This window comes from Lactuca sativa, chromosome 4 (assembly GCF_002870075.4).
Source record: "Lactuca sativa cultivar Salinas chromosome 4, Lsat_Salinas_v11, whole genome shotgun sequence".
Taxonomy (NCBI): domain Eukaryota; kingdom Viridiplantae; phylum Streptophyta; class Magnoliopsida; order Asterales; family Asteraceae; genus Lactuca; species Lactuca sativa.
In genome coordinates, this window is record NC_056626.2 from 72,591,558 (window position 1) to 72,610,157 (window position 18,600).

Here is an 18,600-nt window from a genome sequence, read left to right on the forward strand (position 1 = left end):
GTGTCAGAGCAAGTGTATGCATTGCTGAAAAAATGCTTCATGGGTGTGGAGTACTTCATGGTGTTGGTCAATGTCGAGATGATGAGTGTATGCAAATGTATGCATCAGAGTCAATCTACGTAATCCACATGATATTGATATTAGCGTGACATACTCACCTGATAATTATCCCTTAAAAGTATATCCCCCTCCGATTAGGACAAGGAGAATGAAGACAGTACCGATCTATTTTGTGACATCGAGTCCGTTTATGATATGGACCTCGTCTACGACACTACTGATGAATGTGAAGTTGTTAAAGAAGGGTTGAAGATTAAATATCATCTCTAAAGATCGTCATTATGGAAACTAGTGACTATAATGTACACTACATGTTTTCGAGCTTTTGCATTTTTCTACAAACATGATTTTCTCGTTGAGGTTACTCAACAAATCAAACGTAAAACAACCTGTGGGTACATCGGTGAAATCTTTGATAATCGTGAATGTTGTCCTAGTTGGTACATTCATACTCGTTCTAAAGTGTGAGAGTTGGAAATAATGAGTGAGAGGTATTAGAGATAGAGATTTTATGCGAGCAAAAGAGGAGAAGGATGCAAGGTATTTCAATGACAACCGAAAGATTTACTTTTATTAAAGAATATTTAATTGTTTTTTTTTCATTAAGATTTATCTTTATCGGAGTTTATTTCATAATTGAACAAAATCTTTAAAATGTATATCATCTCTTAAATTTTATGATTTCTACTTAATTAATAGTCATATTATGGTTTTTAAATTATTATAAATAAAATAGTCATCATAAAATTACTAGGAGATGAATTTTATTAATAAAAAAAATTGTATTGGACTTAATTTTGAGATTATTTGTGTTTGTGTTGATTGTAATTAGTTTTAATATGATCGTTTGAACGACATCAGATACGCAAAGATGATATTAATGGTCCTTTACTAAGAAGATATAAATTTAATAGGTGTTTTTGAATTAATCCTTCATCATTTGAGGTAAGAATGATCCTATTTTATTGCTACAAGCATATATTATTGAAAATAAGGCTAACGCCTAGTTCCTGAGTTTAAGAAAAGAAAAGAAAAAAAGAGAAAAGAAAGTTACGAGAGAAAAAGGAAGAGAAAGGAAAGGAAAACAAAATTTTCTTTCGTGTTTCCGAGTTGGAGAGAAGTGGAAGGAAAATGAATCATTTTGTTCTTTCTTTCCAAATCCTCCCAAATCGGAAGGAAAGCTATGAGGGAAAATGATCCTCCCATTTCTCTCCACTTCCATCCTTTAATGAAACTCAGAAATACCAATTTGTTTTATTTTCTTCTTATTTCTACTAATTTCTTTTCTTTTCTCTGATTAAGTTGAACTCAGGAACGGGGTGTAAGGGATATGATTTTTTTTACCAATATAAAAAAGTGTCACGTCACATCAACTTTTATAGTTTTTATAATTTTCACCTATAGACTATGGTTTATCAATGAGTGTTTTTTTTTTTTTTTTTATTTTATACTTTCAATAAAAAATAAGAACTTTTGTAAAAATCATACTAAAATTAAAAATTACATTTTAGAAATCCTAAAAAAAAACATGAGATTAAAAATTACATTAAAAAAACTAGAAAAAATAGAAAAAAGCATAACATCGAAATTTCATTTGCGGTTTAGCTTATATTTTTCGTGAATCGATTGCTTCATCGCTTTAGCCGCCTCTTGATCTTCCGGGTCGAGGTGTCTCACATCTTGCATTAAAAACGAATATTCTGTAAGTCGGATGGTTTCAGTCATATGCCTCTCCAAAGTTGAATTAAATTGTGCTATTTGTGCCATCATTTTCTCCGATTTAGCCGGCCTCTTGGTTCTGACTGACAAATTTGAAAATGTCGTTTTCCCTTTTCCTTTTCCTCAAGCTTTTATTTTGTCCTTTCCCAATGAGGAGGAGGCGGACGTATTTCTTCGATGTCATCATTATCATCATTAAGATTAATGCTTACGTGATCATCCGATGAGACTTGGTGTGAGCTCGAATATGAAGATGTTCGGCTTCTTTTTGGCAGATTAGCAATATCTTCATGTGTTGCAAGTTCCCTACACCTAATGCTTCTTTTTACAACTTCCTACATATGAATAAACCTAAAATGCTTAAGCATATCATCATGGAATGTAGCATGTGTTTTTTTTTCAACAATCTCGCTTCAGTTTCTCGGCTAGCCCATTGTTTTTCAAAGTTTGTGTAAATTTCATTCCAATGTGTCACGAGTTTGTTCATAAGATTCCATTTCAAGTTACATTGATCGGATGTCCGATAATCTAGATCTCGACCCATTCCCTTACAAAATCGCTCTGTGATATGTAACCAAAATTGATCATGATTTTGACCATTTCCCGTGCCACCATCTTCGGATATGTTTACCCATGCCTTTGCTAACTCAATTTCTTCCTTTTTTGTGTCCATCTTCTCGGATCGGCCTTCCCTTTCTTTTGTTGTTGAGGTTGTTGTTTTTGTTTTTCGTGTTCGGAATCAGAAACAATTTTGGTTGAAGGTGTGAAAGACGGTTGTGATGGAAATTGGGTTTGGGATTGAGATTGGAATTGGAATTGTTGTGGCATTTGAAACTTTAAATAATAGCTAGGAACACCACCCATTTGTGGACAGTAAGGTGGTGGTGAAGTTTGAATTACTTAATTTAATTTTTAACATGTTTTTTTTTTTTATTCTGTCATATTTTTGTGGCATTTCAACACGTTTTTTTCTTTTTATTCTGCCCTATTTTTAAAATATCATAACTCATTTATATGAAGTTTGAATTACTTAATTTCTTTCGAGCATGTAATTTGCTATGTATACTTCAGGCTAGACTATAAAAAATATCATATTTTGGTTAAATATTAAATAAGATACTGGCCCGGAAAAACAACCTATCAATGCATTATTTTTTCAATTTTTTTATATACGAAAGTTTAATTGTTTTTATACGACTTTTACATTTTATTGAATGTTAACAACCTTTTTGTTTTGTGTGTTATATAGAGATTGAAACAATGTTTTAAAAACCGGTTTTTTAATTGAACTGGTATGGTGATTGGTTTCCGGTTTAACCGGTTCAACCGCCGGGTGAATCGGTTTCTATATTTTTTTTCATGTTTTTTATTTTTATTTTCCTACACATACATACATATACAAATTACGAATTTGATTTTTATAAGCTCAAACATTAAAAATACATATAAAAATAAGTTGTAGATGAATCCAAAAATATATCAAAATAACACATAACCATAAGTTTTAGTGTTTTACATTAATCCATATACGTCAAAAAGAAAATAAAGTATAATACCGAAACGAAATGTAGTTTTTGAGGAATACAAACACATCAAATGAATTTATAACATTTACAATATGTTTTTATTTAGAGAAAACTAAATAGATTTGAAAAAAATAACCAAAGTTTATTATGTAAATAGTTCTTTTTTCATGTGTTTTTATTCGATTTAACTGGTTCAACCGGTTTTTTAAAAACCGGCCGGTTCAATCCGGTTCAAAAATCAATGTAAAACCGGTGATAATTGAACCGCTCTCTCTCCTGATTCCCGGTCCAACCGGTTCAGCTGGCCGGTTCAAACCGGTTTTTAAAACATTGGATTGAAGAAGTTTTACACAATAACAAATGAATGGGAAACATGCTCCGATGGGTCTCAGATCACTGCTCTGATTCCGACAGGTAGTGTAATTTTTTTTTTTATTATACGTTTCGGCTTAAAATACGAATGCCACCACTAATTTAGATTTGTTAAGAAAAAGTTTTTGGATGACATCCCTACTAAACCATTATTTGTCCCCTTTGGTTGGCCAATAACGACTAACAGTAGCAATCCCAATTTCTTAATAACCTAATGTTTGTTATTTACAACGACATATAATAATAGAGTGAATTACAATCGCTAGTTGAAAAAATTATTGTTATTATAAATGATAATTTCTAATAAATAATGAATCTAATATTAATTTTAAAGTCTAAACCAATATGAACCATGAGTGTCGATTAATCAACCCAATAAAAAATCAATTATAAAACCCAATTTAATCAACCACAAATTTGATATGGTTTTATAAATTTTGGTTTCATATTTTCAAGTTCGGAAATCTTAAAGACATACTCCCTTCATCTTAATATTATTGTTTACAGAAAAAAAACATACAGATTAAGAAAAACATTAATTACCACTGACTTTATATAATAAAATGATAGTTTTGTTTTACTTTACATTTAATGTTTCAATAAATATTTAGTTGGTTAAGTAATAATGAGGGAGTATTTTTGTAAAAATATTATTTATTTCTAGAAACGAATTATTATTTTGAGACAAACAAAAAATGAAAGATAGACTGTAATTTTGGACACGAAAGGTTACTATTATTTACTTTTTCCATTGAAATCCTTCCTTCTCAACTATATGCAGAGTAAAGCCCCTCAACTATATGCATATTTGCACCTTAAATCCTTCCTTCTCACACTTTCTAATAATCAAATAACCCCCTTTGGCCTTTGCCATAGGGATGGTTATACAAATTCCAAGGCAAGTCCTTTTCCTTTGTTCCTTTTCTTTTTGTCTATATCTTTTTACTTGTATTTTAATTATTGTTTTATATAACCGATAAAACACAACAACAAATTTTTTAAAGATTAGTTTGCATATTTTTCTTATAATATTAACTCATGGTTGCCAATTTGGTAAAAAACAAACACTATTTGCCAAATTCTATCTATTTTGATATAATATCATATTATTCGCAGCCATCTACAAATCAAGATATACATAAAAATCATATCTTTGCTAATTTATCTTATGGTCGATAGATAAATGTTCAAATTTCAATGATTATCTTTGGTTATTTCTAAGAAAAAGTTAAAGTTTGATCTATTTTTTAGATAAGATCTAAACTAGTTTTATTTTATGATATCTTAACCTAATATGTAAAAGATCTTTTTGATATATATATATATATATATATATATATATATATATATATATATATATATATATATATATATATATATATATATATATATATATATATCACATTCTTTTTCATTTTGACATTTGTTATTTTTTGGATTTTTTAAATTATTTAATATCCATTTTTTATTTTTATGTTTTTTTGTTTCTATTCAAATACAATCTATTAAATATCACATCATACTTATTAATATTACTAGGTTACAACCTGTGGTTCTCACAAGTAAAATATTTTTATAATTTTATTATTTAATAAGATTAAAGTTTTTTTTAAAAAAATTGTATTGTTTGTTTAAAACTAATATATATATTTACTTAAATTTTGGATATACGTTATCTATGTAAAGAAATTTAAGTAATCTCATACAAGCAACATGCACATATCTTTCCATTTTCTCAAATATATTTGCAAATCAGAAGTAGTGAGAGCCAACAAAACTAATTAAAAAATAAGTAAAAACTATGGTAAATCCACACTCCATATGTACTTATAGTTAATATTTAAACGGGAAAATGACTTGTTAAGGTAACTAACTATTTCAATTGTCCATATATAGGTAATGTTCTTTTTTTTGTACACATTAAGGTAACTAACTTGTTTTGTTTGTTCACATTTAGGTAATATGACCGGCTATCACCTGTTTTTGCTTATGTGGCATCCACCTGGAATATGACTTGAATACGTTGCACCTACGTGGCATGGTGCATATATGGGAAAATGACTTATTAAGGTAACTAACTATTTCAGTTGTGCATATATAGGTAATGTTCTTTTTTTTGTACACATTAAGGTAACTAACTTATTCTGTTTGTTCACATTTAGGTAATATGATCGGCTATCAACTGTTTTTGCTTATGTGACATCCATCTGGCATATGACTTGAATACGTTGCACCTACATGGCATCCAACTGGCATATGACTTGTTTTGGTTCTTCTTCCTCATCTTATTCTTCAAAACGACAAGATGAATTTCAAGTTGATCATCCATGTGATTGTGGCTTACCATCTCGTGTGAAGATTTCAAGAACTCCTGACAACCCATGAAGAAAATTTAGAGTTTGTCAAAAATCGATTGTAAATCAATATTGTTGAATATGTTGCAGGCGTTCTTGAAATCTTCACATGAGATGGTAAACCGCAATCACATGGATGATCAGCTTGAAACTCATCTTATCATTTTGAAGAATAAGATGAGGAAGAAGAAGTCATCGTCGATCGATCTAGGGTTTAGAATTAGGGGTGGAATCGTATGACACAGTTATAGTGTAATCGAATGAAGACAATATATGCACCATGCCACGTAGGTACAACGTATTCAAGTCATATGCCAGGTGGATGCCACATAAGCAAAAACAGTTGATAGCCGGTCATATTACCTAAATGTGAACAAACAGAACAAGTTAGTTACCTTAATGTGTACAAAAAAAAAAGAACATTACCTATATATGGACAACTGAAATAGTTAGTTACCTTAATAAGTCATTTTCCCATATATGCACCATGCCACGTAGGTGCAACGTATTCAAGTCATATGTCAGGTGGATGCCACATAAGCAAAAACATGTGATAGCCGATCATATTACCTAAATGTGAACAAACAAAACAAACTAGTTACCTTAATGTATACAAAAAAAAGAACATTACCTATATATGGACAATTGAAATAGTTAGTTACCTTAATAAGTCATTTTCCCTATTTAAACTTGCAACATCAACGATGGTGGATGTATGCTCTATATGTATTTATTTAGAGAAAATAAAAATAAAGTACTACTTAATAATAACAATCACATATTTACAAAAAGCCCACTTTTTTAGAAGTAGTAGCTAAATTCAAACATGTCTATGTTTTGGTTGCCATAACACTAAATAAAAAAGAAAATACTCTTTCCATGTCTATTGATTAACTAAAACTTTAAAGAATGTAATTTCATGCATAAAAAGATAAAATATAACGATATTTTGAACCGATAAAAATATAATCTCAAACAACGTTTATTAAGACATGAAAATTTTAACTGCTTAAAGCTAAATCATCTAATTTATTTATCAAAATTACAAAGATAAACATTGTCTATCCGCATACTTTGACTTCTTATTATTATTGTTACAATATTACACTTTAAAAATTTGATCTTGCAATTTGACCATTTCATGCAAGTACATTGTGGTCCTACCATGATTTACTTAGATTCTCTAAATTTTGAGATCAACCACATATTTTTACTTTGGGTAAAATTTCATCCAAATTTTGAGATCAAACGTATGTTTTTACTTGATAACATTGGGTAAAATTTCATTCAAATTTTGAGATCAAATGTATATATTTACTTGATAGCATCGGGTAAACTTTCATCCTCTCTTACTTAATTAAGATATTCATTTTACATTAAGTCAAACTTGAGAGCAAGAACATTGATTGAGATTAACACTTAACTCAACCCTTACGGAATTTCTTGAGTTTTTTTCTCTATTTTTCTTTTGAAGGAGCACTTTAAAATGTTTTACCTCATAACTATAGCATGCACCTTTCTGACACTCATAAGACTTTTATGGATTCAAATAATATTTTGCAAGTTTTTCGATTTTTTGCAACCATATATTAGAATGAAATGGAATATTCTAGTTCTTATAAAGTGATTATATTTGTAAACATGGTGTAAAAAGGAAGTGATTTGTACGTAAGTAAAAGAATACATTTGTTGGCAGAAAGGAGGGCTCCACAGCAATTCCAATAATCTTTTGGATTCCATTTTGCCCCTGCAGTCAAATATATTTATTCATTTCTTTGTACTTAATAGTCATCTTACCTCAGGCAAATGGGATGCTACTTGGTCTAGAGACAAAGTCTGTCCATCAATGGTAATATACGTCCAGGCTTCAGAATATCATTCAATCCTAAACCTATAAAAAAATATTCTCAAAACCTATTCAAAATTGAAATAAAATTATAATCCATTTTGGTTTTCATTTCGGGTGGTCAAAAGTGCATGTAGCTAATCCAAATCCTAACCAGGTAACTCAAAGTGGGTCTTTAACCATAAAAAATGTAAGAAATAGTAATGTACTTTCTATTTAAAGAACATTATTATAAAAAGATAGATATTTCAAACTATAACATTGTAACAGGAAAAAATAAAAATTAAGATGCTATCAAAAAGTCAAACATAGCAGCCTATCCAAATTTAACCATGTTCAGTATCTCAAACTGTTTAAAATTTACAATGTATCTTCATGCTCTTGTATAAAATATCACATATTTGATATGTTTTACAATGTATCTTAAAACTATACATAACACACATAACTAATTTCATATGTGCAATCTACTATACATAATTGTTTTCAAATTATATATATAATTAATTAATATGAACGATCACACATACATTTTCACCTTAATTATGAAACTTCCTTTTATAGTCATGTCTAGAAACAAAAAACTAAAACATGATTCCAAATTATAAAAAATAAAAATTTGACACCCAGATACCTACATGCTAAATTCCAAACATGATTGTTATAAGGTAATACATTTATCTTTAAGCATAAATACACAATTACACAAAAAATAAATTTTAAGCATTAAAGCACAAGAGAACATAACTAATAGATAACATATACCTTTATTGCCCCATGAAAATTGGTTTGGCAGACAATTTGCCTGTCATATCATAATTAACCTAATCCTTGTTCTTTGAGTATACAAATTTCATTTAAAAGGATTTTGACAATGTCAAAATCCTAATAATAAAAGTTAGAAACACACATACCTTAAAACTGCCAAATACACATACCTTTTCACCATGTTCAACAACATATCCACTATAACCCTCACAAATTGATTAGGCAAGTGATCTCTATCAAGTAGAAAAACGAAACTACAAAATTGATGTAAGCATACTTATAGAATTTCCTTTTTCTGGTGATGTTCTTAGACCTAGCACTACACATGAGACCAAAGATATTTCATTGAGAAAAAGTACTTTGATTTCCATCAAAAGATTTAAAGTTTCAGATATATATATATATATATATATATATATATATATATATATATATATATATATATATATATATATATATATATCAAAACACCATTAATAAAATTTAGAAATGTGTTAATATAATGATAGAAGATGATAGAAGATGAAAATTAGTTATTAAAACGAAAAATGTGATCATACCTTACACATGGTTGGAGTTATATTCTGGAATATTCTGGAATGGGCTTAGTAAACAGCAATAAACAAAAAAAAAACGTAAAATCTACAAAATCGAAATCGACCTTTAATAAATCGTTTGTACTGTGGATGGAATGGAGGATCGATTCGGAGACCATCACATAGTCGTTAATAACCCTCAGGAAAACTTGAGCCATATCAATTCTATGGCAGATAAGAGAAGGAATGGGATAGAGAGGTGTATTCGTAATCCATAAAAAGTTGCAACATGTAGGTTTCAAATTTTGGATAAGATTTGGTTGTTGATTTCTTGAGATGTAGACAGAAATCCATTTCAATATATCCCTAATTTTATGCTGAGAACTTTAAAATCAGAAACCAAATCACATAGAGGAACAGGAACATGATAAGAGGGCATGTTGGCGATCTAATCGAAGAAAATGAACAAAGTTTCCAAAACAAAGGAGAGATTTAGGGAATAAACGGATGCGACGTAGGAATAAAGATATTTTGGGTTTTAAAAGTTGAGGGGCAAATCAGGTAGTTTACTTTGAAATTTCTTTATGTCAGAAGATGCCACATAGGATTAAAAGGTTTGTTTTATTAGAATAAGGATTAATATCTTAATTAATGTAGATATTAAGTTTCCACTTATGAGTTCTTATATTTATATATAGCTAATCAATCTAAAGATTGCTTTACATATAATCTTTTTAGTTATTTTTTCAAAAATATCACTTTGCATGCATACATACAACAACATACATAAATGTATATATGAATGTTATGTATTATGTATATATGTTATTTATTGTGTTCCTTTTCGTTATCTAAACTAATAGGTTAAAAAAAACTAATCAGTAACCATATGTCCATATATTATTTATCTATCCTAATAAAATATCAATTTTATCACATGACAATTTTTCATTGAATTTGATATATGTTATTTTCTAAAAAATTTAGAAATAATTTTTTCCACTTGCTATTTTTATATTTTCTGTTTTCTATTCAAATTCCACCAATTAAATATCATCTTATATTAATTAATTTTATGAATATATTAATTAATGTGTATTAATGTACATAGTAACCTTCAATTTGTGAATTGTTATTTCTATAATATATTAATATTAATTAATGTATATTAATGATAATAACCTTTCATTTTTTGGATACCGCAAATAAGATTAAAAAAGAACCCAACCTAACAAGATGTTAGGCAAGGCTGAAAAAAAAAAGTACAACAAGAGTTCTTAGCAAATTACAAGCATAAAAAGAGAGAAACTACCCAATCCACCCATTTGATATCATTCTTTACCCCTTTATGTTTACACCAAAGAAATACTCATAGCGATAACATTATCAGCAACTTTAGTAGGAGATATATTGGCATTTTGGAATATCCTCACATTTCGAGCTTTCCATATCCACCAGAACATGCTATAACAAATGACCATAAATAGTTTCCTTTTTTGGGGCAATGTCCCCAGGAGGCAGTAAAATCGAGAAGTTCACACGATTGAGCAAAGTGACGATCACTAATCCCGCACTACTGTAGATCCATTTACGTGTGATACTAGCAACATGACACCTAACTAGAATGTGATCTGAATCCTCCACAGCTTCATTGCAATAACCACATACATCAGATCCAATGTGAATACCTCTTGATTTCAGGGCCATCGCTGAGGGAATACGCCCCATGCTAGCTCTCCAGATGAAACGAATGACCTTGATTGGGACCATTTTAAGCCATGAGACTCTAGAACCAAGAGGGCATGAGGGAGATGGATCAAGCTTGGATCTGATAAGATTTGTTGTGAATTTATCAATAGAAGCTAAATTACAGGTTCAAGAGTCAACCAAACTACTAGGGCAAAATGTAGTGATCACAGAAACGAGTTGAGACAAGGTGGGGGCTAATCCAACAACTTCAATATCCACGCTCCAATTCCATTCAAATCCATTGACTTTTTATGCGATCCGCCACTTTGCATTTTTTAATACTCTCTAAATGGTATAGATCATGAAATCTCATTTTGAGAGACTCGCAGCTTATCCATTCATCTAACCAGAATATGGTATTGTAACCCGATCTGACAACCTTCCATTTATGAATTTATATTAATTAATTGTATTAGTATTATATTAATTAAGACAAAATTACATAAATGGTCATTGTGGTTTACCAAGTGTTACAAACTCAATTATTGTTATTTATTTTTTTTTTTTTTTGACAAACATGGTCATTGTGATTTTTAAAACTTGCATAAAATGTCTTTTTTGATCACACCGCTACTTTTGGTCTTTTTAGTTAGGTGGATCTAAGTTTTTGACCACGAGTAAACCATAATGACTTTTTTTTATGTAATTTTGTCTATATTTTATATTTATGAGTTTGTGGTTTTCCACCTATCTACTTTTTAAAATGTCTCTTTGATCTACTTCACTTAACTTTGTAAATATTACTTTCACCTTCTATTTTCTAAATTTTTGTGTTTATTTTTCATGGTATATATAATTTGGCTTTCTTTTATAACTTTTGTCCTTTAACCAAAAAACTATTTTTTTACATATTTATTTTTATATATGTAGATGTATACATTCAAGGTGATCAAATTTTGATGTGAATTCAAAACTTTCATTCGTTGATTTAAAAAAATTATTTTACTTGTTTTTTCTTTATGCACGTGTTGGTTTAAATTCAAGTTTGTTTATGTTTCGACTTAAACCTTTTTACATTTTCATGCTGAGTTTTATATACGTTTCCTACCGGATGAAAACATGTAAACCCGGTAGAAAGGCAAAAACAGAAGTTAAATCGGTTTAACTTGGTAAAAGAAAATTTATGTATTATTAATGCCCATTTTGTATATCCCAATTTAATTAGGCTTAACCTCGAATAGTTCAAACATATTCACCAGAAATATGCTCGAAAAAGGAAAGCTCAATTTGAGAGCTTCAATATCTTGAAAACATCTACGATATCCATAAAGTTACATAACTCAAGATTGATTTAAAAGCACCTAAGTATATCCACCAAAAGTAGAAGCACATTGACAAGTAGTTGGGGCTTAAAAACTTAATAAAGATCCAAGTTAAGGTCTTATATACTTTATAAAATAACAAAATAAAGTCATTCTCAAAGTGGTAAAAACACATATTGGTTACCAATATCAATATAAACACGAAATATCACGAACACAAGGAACAACTGCATGGCTACAGATGGTTTCATTACTATCTTGTACACTTCATGTGCTTATGATCCGTGTGTGTTTGATTTAGTATGTGAAGATGTTTATAAAAGCACTTCAATCTTTGAAACCATAATTTAGAACCTGAAAAAAGAAGTATCCAATCTTTTCATTAGACTCTTAACCATAAGTTCCATGTGTAAATCCCAAAACCCGCAAAAAAATTCACATCTGAAAAGATATTTGTTGGTTGAATAAGAAACTTACTGAAATGTAAAAATGGAAGTTAACCACCAATATGTATCATTGGTCTATTTGGTGTTTTTGCAATGTCAAACATTCCAGCATGAGACCCTTTCTTTCTCTTCACCTGAATATGCATCATTCGTACATGTCATAAAATAAATAAATAAATAATCACAAACAAAATAACATTTAAAACGTACAGCAGCCCCAATAATTTGTCTCAGCTCATTATCATCAGCACCTTCCCGGATAGGATCTCTTAAGCTAACCTGTAAATGAGTTTTGAATAAAAAAATGTTATTAAAAGTAACATAATTTGAAAAATCTACAAAATTAAAACAGTGAAAATTATGATACAAAAGATTCCAAACCAATATATACCTCTGAAGGGCCAAATAGGCATACTTTTAGGTTTCCATCAGCTAAAAGTCTCAACCTATTGCAACCTGAACAGAAGTGATCAGTCATTGAAGTGATGAAGGAAACTGTGCCTTGATGCCCTTCTACTGTAAAATTCTTTGCAGTTTCTGTTGGGTGATCTTGAATTCTTTTAATCCCTGTATATCGTTTACCCTGTTTTTATTTTATAATTATCAGCGACAAAAATTAAATGAAAAAAGAAAAAAAAAAAAAAAAACATATACATAGGATCATATATGATATATGTATGCCTGAGTTGTACCTTACCACTATGTCCAGCATCTCAGCATAGGATACAAGTTTCTTGACATTCCAAACATTACCATCAAATGGCATGAACTCAATAAAACGTACATTAATCGGTTTCTCCTTTGTTAACTCTACAAAATCACAAATCTCATCATCATTGAATCCCCTCATCACAACACAGTTCACCTGATCAAAATAAACAATTCAAAAAATCAATACCCAAAAACTGAAAAAACCAATAAGATGCTGCATACCTTAACAGGGTTGTAGCCTAGGTCTACTGCTGTGTAAATTGACTCCATTACCCTTTCATGCCCTTTTCGCCTTGTCATGAATTCAAATTTTGCTGGAACCAGTGTGTCTAAGCTGATATTAAGCAGATTAAGGCCACATTCTTTTAGCTTTGGAAGCTTTCTTGCTAAAGTGAGCCCATTTGTAGTCATGGCAAGAGTTTTTAGACCTCTTAAGTTAGAAAGCTGTGAGCAGATTTCTTCAATGTCCTTTCGAATGCTGGGCTCCCCACCAGTCAACCGGATTTTGTTGACTCCAGAATGTACAAATAAACTTGCTAAACGTACAATCTCATTCTGTGACATAACCTTGGATCCAGGTGTCAGCTCCACGCCTTCAGCTGGCATACAATATTGGCAACGTAGGTTGCAGCGTTCTGTTAAGGAGATTCTTAAATAAGTGTGATGTCTTCCAAATGAATCAACCAACATATTTGAAATTGGATCATCTTCTGGGATCTTTTCAGGCATAGTTGCATACGTTCTTGTCCAAGAACTTTCCATATGATTTGTGGTAAGAAGCTTGCCATGATCAGATCCTAACTGGAAGTAGGATTTTATTCTAGATTTCGCCTGTTTATCAAAGGTAAATGAGTTAATTATCCTTTCGTGTATTGCAGCTTATCAAAGAATTGTTCAATTGTTCTTTGTTGTTTGGGAACTAATTAAAAAGGAGCAAGAAGAGGAATAAATATTGGACTATTGATCTTCACCGATGCATACCCTTTCTTGATGATTTCAAAATTTTCTCAAAAGTTAAAGACGTAGAACAATTGTTCTACTTTTTCCCCTTTCTAATCGGGAAATGGTATGAAAATACTTAACCCTTCAACCCCTAAAGGGGAACGATAAATAACCCTCGCTGACACTACCAATTCTTTGTAATCAGCTCAATCACAAGTAATTCAAATTCAGGAATAGAAACATAAATTCAAAACTGAACTAACAATCCGTAGAGATAAGAAGAGATGGATAGAGTGAGAGAATGAAACTTACTGAATTCAATCTACTGAAACCGAGGTGCCAGTTAGAACATCCGGATAAATAGAACCGCATGTTTTTTTAATCCGGATTGATGATGAAAGCAAAACTTTGATTGTGAACCCTAAATTTTTGGGGACGTGTAGATATTCAGAAAATTGGAATCTGCCAAAGAAGAAAAGTAGAATTTGGCGTTTATGGTGGTGACATCCATCTGCATCTATGAATCCAATTTTGGTATAAAAAAAATAGTAAGTAAGGGGAGCTTGCTAGTGCCCGAAAGGACACCTCGTCATCGTGGAGTAAGATTTGACTGGTGTCATTTGGCCTACGTCTAGGGACGAAAGGTCGGCGGTTCGGTTTTTACAGGTGTACTACACGCCCGCAAGTTCTCCAAAGAAGATAGATTGACCTTACATAGATGATGAACCCATACTTCCGAAGGCGAATCCACATAGCCATAACAACATGTGTCCATGGACACCTCTAGGCTCTAGCAATCAATTTTAAGTAAAAATTGTATTTTCTTGTTTAACTTTATGTATTTTTCATTTTAATATTATGTTTCATTGCAAGTTTTTCGGTACATGTTGTAACCTCACTAACAATAATGTTATTTCAAAAAGATATATACCAACATTTTAAAAGATGTTATTTCCCATACTTTTGAACACCAATCAAATCAAACACAATAATATTAGCATGGGGTGTTAATCTGAACGTAGGGTGTTACAATGGTATGATTGTAACAAGACAAACCTATTTTATAATTTAGACCTTTAGATTATCAAGGTTCTTACACTTTATGTTACATCTCACATACTTTACGTCACATTCTACATGTTACATTTAACTTACCGAGACATTAAATTTAACCTGTCGACACTTTACATTTAACCTATCGGCGATGACAAATAAATTACAAAGGGGGGGGGGGGGGGGGGGGGGGGGGGGGGGAGAGATCATGATTATTAGTTTGAATATATACCAACATTTTAAAAAATGTCATTTTTTTAAACTAATTTATAAAAGTAATGAGCTTTTGATTTTATTCATATTTAATCGTTTTTTATACACTATTTATTATCAGTGAATTTATTTTTTATGTTAAAAAATACTATTAACAAGTTATTGCATATCATAAATGTATTTTTTGAAAATAAGTTCAATAATAAATTACATACACAAAAAAAGAAAGCCATAAATTTAAATAAAAATAACTTTTGTTATCTCATAATTCATTTTCCTTTCTTAATCTTTCATTCTAATTTTATTAAAAAAAATCTATTAATTTGTAAAATATTCACTTCTATAAAATTTTATGTGTTACTCTTTTTTTTTAAACATTTTCTTATCTTGATAAAAAATAATCAAGCATTACAATGTGATTTATCAACAACCATCGTTATAATAATTGGAATTTGTTATGATGATCACTCAAAACATTATTTTTAGATGCAACTTCATTTTTTTTTTCAAATAATAATGTTAAGTGGATAGGATCGTCAAACACCTTCACAAAAATTTGAATAATATAAAAAAATTAAAAACAATATTTTTCTCTCTTAGAACATCAAACACCGGCCCTTGTTAAAATCTCAAAAGTTTAATGACATTTTTTTTCTCTTAGAACTTTGTGTCTCACTCAAATATTGATGCAGATGTTTGATGTTCCTATCTACTTGACATTTTTATTTGTGAAAACTTGAAGAAGACTAAAGTTTCTAATAAAACTAGACTTGCATTTAATTGTTTAATTGATTTTGATTGGTAAAAGAAGGAGAATTTGTTAGAAATATTTATACACAAAGTTTTAAGAGAGAAAAAATAAATGTTAATAAATTAATTTTTAGAATAATTTTCATTCCTTTTGTTGTAAAATTTATAAATATTTATTTTTATAAAAACTTTTATGTATTGCTCAAATGTTTGTACAAGTGATTAATATTCATATCCACTTAATATTCTCACTTATTAAAGCTTGAAAATAATTGAAATTTCAATTAAAATAATTTTTGAATATTATCAAAATAATCTTCATTTATTATAATTATGGTGGATGATAAGTTGCATTTGAATGTTTAATTATTTCTTATCAAGATAAGAAATAGGTTTAAAATTAGATTTAGAAGATTGAAGTTTCTAATAAAACTAAGCTCATATTTAATTACTTACTTACTTTTGATCATTATACGAAGGAGACTAAAAGTGGACTTACAAAATAATTTGTTATAAATATTTATAACACACAATTTTAAGAGAGAAAACATAAGTATTAATAAATTAACTATTAGAATAATTTCCATTACTTTTTGTAATAAAATTTATAAATATTGATCAGTCAAATGTTTGTATCAAATGTTTAATATTTCTATGATTCTATCCACTTTAACATTTTCCCTTGTTAAAGTTTGAAAATAATTGAAACTCAAAGTAAGATAATTTTTGAATGACTATCCGAGTAATTTTCATTTAATATAATTATGATAGATGGTAAATCATATTTTAATGTTTAATTATTTATTATCAAAATAAGAAAGAAGTTTAAAATTAGTTTTACAAAATAAGTTTTTATTAAAAACATATATTTTACAAATCAATAGATTTTTTTATTAAAATAAAAAATGAAAGATTAATAAGGGATAATGATCTATGAGATTAACAAACTCTTAATTTTATTCACATTTAATATTTTTATATAATTCACTAGTGAATTTATTTTTAGTTATCAAAAAATATCATTATAACATTGCCATTATCAGTCATGATAATACTTTTTAAATGTATAAATAAATTCACTAATAAATTATGTAAAAAAATAATTAAATTAAAATTTTATTATCATTATAAGCATTTTTTTTAAAAATACTCTTTGATTTTGGAACTATTTTACAAGATAAAGTAGCTTGAAAAAGTTAAACCTCTTATTTTTTCAAAAAACATGATCAAAATATTGATATCTTTTAAAAGTAATCGGTGAACGTAGGGGTGTTGATCGGGTAAAATTTTCGGGTTTCGGGTAATTGGAGTCGGATAATTCGGGTTTTTCATATAAAAAATTTTACCCATTACCCTATCCAAATTAAATTCGGGTAATTCGGGTATGGGTAATTCGGGTAATGGGTCGGGTAAGGGTAATTCAGGTATTACCTGATTTTTAATTTTTTAATGGAACCTAAAAATAAATGTAATGAAATAAGTATGTCGTGCTAAACTTTGAACATTGAGATTTTTTACTCAATAATATTTGAGATATCAAGTATTCTTTCCAGACTTTCGATCTTGGGTTGAATTATTTAGTTTTTTTTTCTCTTTTTCTCGTGGAACTTGATCATTGGTTGGGTTGTCAACTTCAATCGTCTCATCTTCTACTTCAATATAGTCATCCATTGGTGACAAACACCAACGAAGAGCGGACGAGGTACGAGGGTTTTTTGACGTGGGGAAAATAGAACGTGCCTCAACGAGGAAAATTGGGATTTGAGAATTGGGAGGGACAAATAAATTCATAAAGGAACATTATTTGTTATATATATTTCGGGTAATCGGGTATACCTGAAACCCAAACAACTTACCCTTTACCCAACCCGAAAAAAATTCAGGTTACCCACTTACCCCAAAAAGTTAACCCGATACTCAATTTACCCGATACCCGAAAAAATTGGACGGGTAATTCGGGTAACTGGTATTTTTGATAGGGCTAGGTGAACGAGGTTAATATCTCTAAAATGTGATTATTTACCGTAAAACAATGAAATTATTTTTTCGTATGTTATGTTTACTGTTTAGTGATTACTCGTTCAACACCACCTTCTCCCCCAATATTCCCTCTACATCATTACATTATTTTGTCTCTTCCCATTTCTCGACCTTTCACCAATTGAAGGTACATTCTTCATCATTTCAAGTCTTCTCTTCTCTTGCCTGTTAAAGATTTTTCTATATAAATGTAGATTTTGCTCCCCTTTGACGAAATTATATGTGCAAATGCAGTAGCGTTTGATCCTTGACC

At 29.6% G+C, this 18,600-nt stretch overlaps 1 protein-coding gene and 1 long non-coding RNA gene across 2 annotated transcripts; both read right to left on the reverse strand.

Annotated features, from left to right (window-relative positions):
• Positions 1-5,383: 5,383 nt before the first annotated feature.
• LOC128133207 (uncharacterized) lies at positions 5,384-9,698 on the reverse strand. The gene is made up of 3 exons (XR_008231578.1): positions 7,716-9,698; positions 6,489-6,601; positions 5,384-6,394 (listed from the first exon to the last, which is right to left on the reverse strand). It is a non-coding gene; the product is annotated as an uncharacterized LOC128133207 (long non-coding RNA).
• Positions 9,699-12,272: 2,574 nt separating this feature from the next.
• LOC111886749 (GTP 3',8-cyclase, mitochondrial) lies at positions 12,273-15,028 on the reverse strand. Its single transcript, XM_023882995.3, has 7 exons — positions 14,604-15,028; positions 13,572-14,180; positions 13,336-13,503; positions 13,030-13,221; positions 12,849-12,917; positions 12,670-12,772; positions 12,273-12,546 (listed from the first exon to the last, which is right to left on the reverse strand). Exons 1-6 carry the CDS (start codon positions 14,661-14,663, stop codon positions 12,689-12,691), a joined length of 1,182 nt encoding a protein of 393 aa, XP_023738763.1. The 5' UTR covers positions 14,664-15,028; the 3' UTR covers positions 12,273-12,546; positions 12,670-12,688.
• Between the last annotated feature and the right edge of the window lie 3,572 nt (positions 15,029-18,600).

Coding starts and splice junctions, on each gene's coding strand:
- LOC111886749 (XM_023882995.3), bottom strand. CDS start 14,663: ATGCGGTTCTATTTATCCGGATGTTCTAACTGGCACCTCGGTTTCAGT. Junction 14,181..14,603: donor GTTTCAGTAGATTGAATTCA/GTAAGTTTCATT, acceptor TTTGATAAACAG/GCGAAATCTAGAATAAAATC. Junction 13,222..13,335: donor CTGAGATGCTGGACATAGTG/GTAAGGTACAAC, acceptor AAATAAAAACAG/GGTAAACGATATACAGGGAT.